Source organism: Halyomorpha halys, unplaced genomic scaffold (assembly GCF_000696795.3).
Source record: "Halyomorpha halys isolate HHAL.00 unplaced genomic scaffold, Hhal_1.1 Scaffold617.1, whole genome shotgun sequence".
NCBI lineage: Eukaryota > Metazoa > Arthropoda > Insecta > Hemiptera > Pentatomidae > Halyomorpha > Halyomorpha halys.
The window spans coordinates 46,514-56,176 of NW_027113876.1; the positions used below are offsets into that span (position 1 = coordinate 46,514).

At 29.2% G+C, this 9,663-nt stretch overlaps 1 protein-coding gene across 1 annotated transcript; it reads left to right on the forward strand.

Annotated features, from left to right (window-relative positions):
* The first annotated feature begins 571 nt into the window (after positions 1-571).
* Positions 572-6,721, forward strand: LOC106684792 (uncharacterized). The gene is made up of 3 exons (XM_014427067.2): positions 572-850; positions 4,333-4,535; positions 6,443-6,721. The coding sequence occupies exons 1-3, from the start codon at positions 666-668 to the stop codon at positions 6,619-6,621; spliced, it is 567 nt and encodes a 188-aa protein (XP_014282553.1). The 5' UTR covers positions 572-665; the 3' UTR covers positions 6,622-6,721.
* Positions 6,722-9,663: the final 2,942 nt, after the last annotated feature.

Sequence of the window (9,663 nt, forward strand, 5' to 3'; positions counted from 1 at the left end):
CAGAACTGGTGATACAAAATAAAATGTTTGAAAAGTTTTTCTTTATTTAAAACTAATATTTCCACCTTATAAGGTAGTATAAAATTAAATCTAAATTTTGCTAATGTAGGCTAAAAGATCAAACATACAGTTTTTCAACGATTGTATTAACGTTTTTCCCCCACCAACTCAAATATGGAGGGGGGGATATGGAAGGTATGGGCATGTACGGTTTACTAATCCCTTCTCAAAGGAAAACAGGTACTCAGTCAGCAAACGGTATTCAGCTCGGTGATAGGTCCCTTGGAATTCAGTTTTGAAATAACCCATTCACACGTTAGCCATATGCGCGAATTTCCCATTGTTTAACAAACGTGTTGAGACACATTAATGATCGAATAACTGTGCACACGATCGAAGATAGTCCGAAAAAAATTAAATTTAATTCTTTGTGTTTTCTTCGTATTATTTTCACAACCGGTGCGAATGACCACCACAGCTACTGAAGACTGAACTCGTAAGCATGGCATAAAAAATTTCATGAATAAATACATTATACTTTACAATGGAGCCACATTGGTAAGGTAAGGAGGGCGGAAGGCCTAACATTTTTATCTGTAAGAGATAGCGCTCTGTCTCCATAACAACAGTTCGCTTCCTAACTCCATCCTACGCGCTCCTTCTAGATGTTTAAGTTATTTAAAAATAGTAAATGCATTGCAGTTTGGGCTGGTATCTTTATCAGCCTTTTCATGCTAAGTTCCAAAAGGTACATCGTAACATTCGACGGCGTCGTTAACGGTGTACAACCTCTTGTTGTTTGGGAATACGTCATGGATTTCAACAATATGAAAGGACTCAATCCGACTATGTGAGTAATATATACAGATACAGGAAAATATTTTGTGCATGAGTATTAATGTATTGTTGATTTGCGCGTGGGCGTGAAAATTCGTTGAACGCGTGAATTGATTCATTGTTGACTATTTCCTTTCTTATTACTTGCCTTATATACCTGGTATGAATGATAATCATTATATCATTATTTGGTATTTATTACACCCGAGTGGCAGATTGTAAAATAAATACAAATATAACAATTTAAAAAAAAGTATATAAAATATGAAAATATAAAATATCGAATGAAATAATATTTATAATACAACTGGTATATATACACCATTGAACCATTTTTAAATAAATGAATTCTGTTTTTATGCTTTGAAATAATTATTATAATTACATTTTAAAATAGCATGAAGCATTTATTCCTAACACTGAATTGATTAATAATTATTTTTTTGATGAAATGTTAGTAATTTTCAAATTTAAAATATTTCAATAAATTATTTTAATTATAATAAAATATATACATTCCTCATTTTGAACTAAATATTGTATATTTTTTTAATTCGATGACTCTATTCATTGTTATATTATCTCTTTTAATTTCATAAGATTATAATAAACGTTTATGTGTGAAGATAACTTATTCATACACTCACCTTAGCTATATATAACAGCTAAGTCTTCAATTGTAGCATAAATGACACTAAAAAGTCTAACTTGCGTGACTTAATAGTTATAGGTAAATTTATAATTGAATTGTAAAACAATATGAATTCGCTTATAAGTATATAAGTATTTTAATTATATTCAAATTTAAAAAAAATTATTTTAAGGAACATTTACCTTTTGTAGAGTTAAGCGTAAACTTTTTGAAAGTTTAAAAAACTAACTAATAATTAATTTTAATTAACAATATAAATTAAATTATCTTAATCCTTCTCACTTTTGACGGTCCGACATTTATTAATTCGAAACGTTCGGTAATCAGGTAAGCTCGTGAGGGTCAAGCGAAAAATATTTTGACCTGGAGAAGGAATGAAGTGATTTTTTTTTTTTCAACCTCTGAAATGCTCGTCGATTATGTTAAAACAGCCCCAGCAATGGTTAATATATTTTCATAATAATGAAGTATTAATAAAACAAACTTACCCTTGCCTTGTTTTGACCACAATTTCTTATTTGCATTTATATTAGTTAAATAATTAAGTTATGTTAGATAATTAATTAAACATATTTTATGAAAATTTGTTAATGAATTTTAAGTAAAAATATTTATTATTTATTTATTCATTTCCAAGTATTATATTATAATACTTTCGAAAATCAAGTTATTTGTGATTATTAAAGTAAGTTATTGGTTATTTGAAATTTAATTTGTTCAAGTTACTTTCATTTCATTAAACGTTTATGTTTCTCACACTTTGGATTTATAATTTACTTTTATAAATGTGCGGAACTTACCAAGGGCATACCCAGGATCAAAACTAGGGGGGAGGGGCAAGCCATAGTCAGTCAGGTTGTGACATTTCAACATGCAAAAGGTGAATGAAATCAAAATTATATACAATTGTCGCAGTGCTTTTTTTCTAGTTATTACAATTAGTATTTGCTTGAAAAAGAATTAATTTTTATTAAATTAATATTTTTTTCACTTCTAGAAGGGGCAGCCGCCCCCTCCTGCTCCCGCTCGCAAGAAAGAGTTGGTATGAAAAATAAAATCTTGGACAAAAATTTATTGAAAAGTAAGCAAAACTACTCCGATACTGTGCACGCATGGGAATAAACTGGTGGAATGTCTTCTTGAGACCTTTCAGTGCAGTGGTTTTTAATTTTTTTTTTGCACTCAAAAGATGTTGAGGGTATTACTGTGAGGTATCTGCTTAGATCATTTGGAGTTCAGGGCGGAATTATTTTGGTGGTCTTTCTCCATCTCCCCCCAAAAATAAAACAATTAAATAAAAAAACGACATATTTTTACTTAAAAATATTAAAGTTCTATGTTAAAGTGCTGAAAAAAAAGTTTATATATATAGTTTTCAATGAAGTTATTCAAACAAAAAAAAGATTCCTGGCGTCCTATTCTTTAGTCAGCATTTCTTCTTCAAACTCATGACCACGTTTTGTTTTGTTTAGTCGTTAAATTCTTGCTTACCTCAGCTGTCATCTTGAGGCAATGTAATATTTCGCAGTACGCGATAACAAATGTTATAATTTATTTATTTCAAAGTATTAAACAAATAAAATAACAAATCGAAATTTTAAAAAATTATATTTGTAAAATTTAATTATGAATTATGTTATTTAATTTTATTTATTAAAAAGTTAATTAGAGGTTACATTTTCACATCATTGGCAATCTTTTACGAAGAATTGTTAAGGGCAGCTGAAATCTTTTCTGGCTGTTAATTTTTTTTTTTTTTAACATAAAATGTATTTTCGTCATTTTCAGGACACGATAGAGTGAATATAATAAAAACCAATCAATCATTCGTCCTTTAGGTCAGTAATTATGATCTGTGTATTTCCATCCAGGCTCGGAAACCGACATTGATTTGTTTTCAATAAATTTCTCAATAATGCTTAGTCCATAATTTTTGTTTTTTAAATTAATGGATAACTGTTGTCAAAGAATTTTTATTTAAATAAAAGATTACACTACTACTAAATTACTGGTATTACTAAATTTTGACATAATATTTATTTTTTTAAACAAATGAAAAAGGTTTGTCATCATGGCAGCATTTACTGTTGTGGCAGTACTGTCCCACCAGAATGTGGGACAGTTGATATTATATGTAGTAGCAGGAAAGCTGGTGTCACATTAAAGCTAGTTTAGATGGTGTCACTTTATAGTTATGGCAGCAACTGTCATGGCAGTACAATTGTGCTACAGGGCTGGTATGATAGTTGTTAGCTGCTGTCCCGTGTTCAGTGGGAGGTAGAAATTAAAATAAAATACTTGTCATTTGCAGCCTTTGACTTCTCACCTACCCATATATTTCTCCAATATTTCTATTAACTTATCTATTTTCTAAATCTCATATTTTGCCTGTTCAAAAATTAAAACACAATGGTTCTTAATCCACATACATTTTTTCTAAGACGTTTTGGGGGTCACATTATTGAATTAAGAATTTTTTTCATTTGTTTTTAATTTTTGATCTTAAGGAAATACATGAGATTTAAAAAATATATATAAGTGTGAAAGTCAGGTGGTGATACAAATTAAAACTTACTTATTATCAGTTTTTAGTATAATCATAATTTCTTGTTATTACATAGATTAGAATTGAAAAAAAAGTTTAAGTCCCTAATATATAAAACAATATTTTGATTATTATTCCCATTGATTACATTTTTATTCTAATATTCGCTAATATAACAAAAAAAACCAACCTTCTAATTGTAATTTATAATTATGTTACCATCATATTAAGAACTTATCTTGATTATCACAGCTAAGTTTCATGAAATATCTAAAGTTATTTTTTCAATTTGTTTCAGAAAAGATTTTTCTATATTATCAGATACTAATGTTGGAAACCCATTTGATTGGCAATATCAAGTAAAATACACAGAAACATTACATCAGCTCCCATTCATCTGGAACGAAGCTATTGCAACTTATGATTTCAAAACGATATCCGAAAAAGAATTTGAAATAATCTCAAAGCATACAACTTGCTTTTTCTTGGGTACATATTGTGGTATGTAATTAATAGTAAAAATATTCTATAAGAAAAGTCTTATTAAAATTATTTTTTACAAAAAAGTGTAAAATTGTTCATTTTCTGAAAAACACAAATGTGAACTGTAATATTTTGTGTATCTGACTACCTGCAAATGTGCTATTGAAAGTACAAGAAAATAGAAAAACTGAACAATCATCTTTTTCTTACAACTCATATAGAGATTAAAAAATGCAAGGAGTGTAACTTATAATGAAAACAAAAAAGGAATTAGGTTTAATTTTTAATGAGACATTTTTTTATTGTAAAAATTATTAATATTTTGTAGTTTTAAAAATATGATATTTGTGATCATAATAAAGAAATCTAAATACTTTTTTGATGAGGCTACAATGTCCAAGAATGTTATAATCTGGCTTCCTGAGGTTTGCTTCTATTTTGTAGTGGCTCCACAAAATAAATCTCAACCCTTAAATCTGCATAAAATAGGTTCATAGGATAAAGTTTAATCATACTTTAACATATATCTATTATTGACATAATTCAATTGCACTTATTTTTATTGATTTTATAATATGTGAATCCTCTGATATATAAATTATAGATAGGATGATTTTCACAATGATACTATGAGGAGCAATGATATGATATTTATAAAGAAAGGAGAAATATTGAACCAATATCAGGATAAAACAGGAATACAAATTGAGCCCTCTCCTTTTTATTCTGGTTCTTGATTTTATTATTTCCCAGACAGAAATTGATATGAGAGGTATTCATTTGGCATTTTTTAATATTTAATGCTAGTTACATAAATCTTGATGGCATTTATCGATGATATAGTAGTCCTATCCAACAATATTTGGAATTTGATTCATAATATAAGAATTCTTATAAGTAGAATTTAAAAACTTCAATCAAATCCATCCTTCCAAAACAGATTGGGAAAAAACCTGGAGGAGAGATAATTGGAATCAAATTCTAATTTGAATCAAATGCAAACTCTGCTGAAGAGATTAAATATTGTAAATAAAAATTTCTTTACTATATGAGAAATCTTCAAGAAAAATAAATTGGAAGTTTATACATCAATGTTTTACCATATATTAACTTTTTCCTCTAAACCATGAAGATCTACAAAGCATGGAAGTAGAAAAAAAGGTTTGAAAATAAGATTTCTAAAGAACAACTGATCAAATATTAGTGTTCAACCAGTAGAAAAGATGATAGATAAAAATAGGCTATGGTGGTCTGGGCATATTTTAACAATGGAAAACAGTCATCTTTCCAGGATTACATAGGAGGCCAGGAGGTTGACAGATACATTCGAAAAGGAGAACCCCTAAATATCTGGGAGAAAGATTTGATAAAATTTTTATCGAAGATAGATCTGAATTTTAACAGTGGAAAAGAAGTCCATGCCTATGAGAAGCACATCACACTGCATAAGTATTAAAAGAATAATGATTATGCTGATGATTAAATACAAATATCTTACTCAAAATACCAATGTACAAATGCAATTATTTCATAAAATGATTCTAAACAAGGATTTATAGTCATCACAGTAGTCAAGAAAACAGGAATAATTTTGGAAGATGAGGATATGGGCAGTGATGAACAGATATTATTCATTAGAGTTCTTGTACAAATTACAGTTTGTTTAAAATTTACAATCAGTAATCTCAATAATTGAAGATTATTTCATTTAACAACCAATTTTTCTTAGATGGTATCATCAAAGGACATAAATACAAGTTTAATAATAAATAAGGTTTCAGGTTAGTTAAATCCAAAAAGTTTTATTTGAAATAATAAACTGAGGAGTGAAATTACACTATTTATTTATTTAAATACACATAAGTTATTTAAAAATTATGTTGTTTTAAAAATGAACCAAGTAATATATTTTTTAACATTTACAGTTAAGACCTTCTCGAAATTTCTATTTCAACAACACAAAGATAGCCCAAGTGATACTTACTGTGAAGAAGATGTTAATTATGAATGTCCAAGGATATTATCTCATTTCTGTTACAATGAAGTGATTTATCAAAGGAAATCAATCTTTCAAAACCTCCAAAAAAAATTTACTTTAAAATAAAATTGTGACAAATGAAAACTATGATCTGTAGTTCATAGTATTTGTTATGTTATTTTATTATAATATTTAAAAAAATATTTATTATTTTTTAGAATAAATTTTGTCTACTTTTTACTAATTAACTTTAACCAGCTCTTTGCTCCTTCCTTGCAGTATATTTTTTTAATATTACATTAACGCCTGTAGAAAAAATTCACTACTTAGGATTCCATCTTGACAAGACTTACTTGGAATCCCCTTACTAGACTGAAATGACAAGAAACTGCTCGTAGATTTCAATTACTACAACACCTACTTGACAAATACTATAAACTTCCCATTTACTACAAACTTTTATACCCTATAATAATCAGAGCTATTTGGACATAAGGAATTGAGCTTTGGGGTCTTAGCAAAGCATCAAATTCCTCCGGTATCCAATCCTCACAATCTAAATTTCCCCTTAAAATCCTTGATGCTTTTCATTACATCAGACAGTAACGCATCTATAAAGATCTCAGCATCCCAATTGTTGCAGGTTTGGCTCAAAATAGATATACCTCCTTTCATTTAAAAACTCTTACCCATCCAAACCAATTAATTCTTAATCTCTCATACTTAACAATCCCTAATAATCCTCCAATGTGTCTGAAAGGAAGATGGCATTCTAATTTAAACCAATGATTGAAGCACCACCATTTGGTGGTTCCTTCCCAAGATTATCATGGATACTGAAGAGAGAAAAACACTTTATTATAAAAAAATGTACTGCCCAACTTCATTGGACTGCCTTATACACAGCATACTTACAACTAGTGAATCACAATTATTTATATTGTTATTAATAACAATAGCCACAATAAGTACAATAAATATGATGGAAAAAAAATGAATAAATTAGGGTTAAATTGTAATATATATATATATGTGTGTGTGTGTGTGTGTGTGTGTGTGTGTGTGTGTGTATGTATATATGTATATATATATATCAAACATACATATATGCACTTAGAAAGAAAAAAATTACATAACAATAAAATAGCCCGAAATCAGAGTCAAATGATAGATGAAATATAAAAGATTGAATTGTAATAAAAAAGAAAATATATATAAAATGGATGCCATGTGGAATATGTACACTCTTTCTATATCAAGTCGTAGTCGAACTGTAGATAAAAAAGAATTCACCAAGCTATAAAGGAATTATTTTAAATAAATAAATTAGGGAAGTTACAATATATTGAAGTTGGTATCAGATGACAGGTGACAGATATCGGTAGACAATGATGTTGGGCTCCTCCAATGACAGATGTAAGCATGATCCCAGAATATATGGTGACCTTGATCGCCAACCAGCTGGGATCTATCACATTTACTTATTTTATTTTTTTATACAGTTGTATAATTTTAATAAATAATAAAAATACTTTTATCAACTTTTTATTCTTCTCAATACCATTAATTAATTTTAAAATAAACAATGGTCAATAATGTTCAAAGACTTTTTAATATGTCCCATAAACAATAAAATAATGATATGAACATTGCAAAGAAAACAAGAGAAGAAGACTTTCAGAATCTAAAATATGTAGTAAAGCAGTATCCTTCAAAATGCAAAAAGTTATATTTGAAGCATTTATGGAAGGAGTCAACCTTTATTTATCTGAATCAAAGGCAATGAAGGAGAGCTATTTAAAAAGACAAGACTGGGAAGTGATATATCTGACACAGCCTCTTCTCAATCCTAAACTATCACCTTCATGCTGTGGGTCCAGTTAAGCTGATATCTCTGTAATGGATGGGTTAACTGACAAAAGTTGGAGGTATTGATGTGGGAGTCCTGAGGTAATTAGAAGCTTAGCATACAAGATTTATATTAGCAGAGCACATAATAAGAATGAAGACAAACATCCATATGTATGTCAACAGAGGAACTTATAGACCCATAAGGTGATCTACTGCTAATGGTTATAAGATGCTCAATAGTTCTGTTAAGATACCTCTTTATGGATGAAGGAGCTCTGAATAATAATTCCCAGCACCACCAAATTGAAAGTTAAGCATAGGGTTAAGTTTTGAAAAAAAGACATTACACACCCTAAAGAAAAAGTGAAAATCGAACAGAATTCCTTCTATTTAATAACCCAAGAGAAAATGATATGGGATCCTCATAAGAAAACAAACCAACACATTTTTAATAAAGACATGCAGCATCTGTTCTATGCTGATCTAATGGTATTGTTATAATCAGTGTATCTGAGTTAGACATATAAGATGGCTTTAAAGCTTTGTAGTGATCTAAAAAAATAATGGGGCTGGCGATAAACAAAACAAAACAAAAACAAAGAACACGATTACAGAGGCTGAGATATGTGCTAAATTTACTGAAATTCAGAGATATACATTTGAAACAATTCAGGGCTTGCTGTATCTAATGTCTTTAGTAGATACCAACAATAACTCCTCCCAAGATACAGAAAAGAGAATCTTAGCTGCTATGAGGAGTAATTATGGTGTAATTAATTTTTTTGTAAATGAAAACAATAAATAAGAATACAAAGGCTACCAAGAAGTGTAAAAATATTAGGGATAGTTATGAACTTGAAGAGTAATGAACTAGGGAAACTTATGAACTCTGTGAGGATTTCTTGTGCTGATCATTTGCAAAGGATGGTGGAACAGCCTTCCTAGGAGAGTTATGAACCAAGCACTGATGGGGAAAAGAAAAAAGATCTGAAACAATATGATTAGACCAGATGGGCAAAGTGGTAGTGTAGCTGGCAGTCACGAGCTGGTCAATGATGGCCAGGATGACTTCATTAGGAAACTAGGGCCCATACAGGTCTACATGCATACAGAAATACTTCTAGCTCTAGAAAAGGCTAATCAAAGGCAAATGTATGATATTTCCCAGCACCACAAATTTTAAATACAAAATTAAGGTTACAAAGAAAACAAATAAAAATCCTCCTCCACACCACTGTTGTTCAATCATAAGGTTGAACAAATAATGAGGTGAAAGAGGAATGCATAAAATAATTGAGTAAAGGAGATCAAAAATTC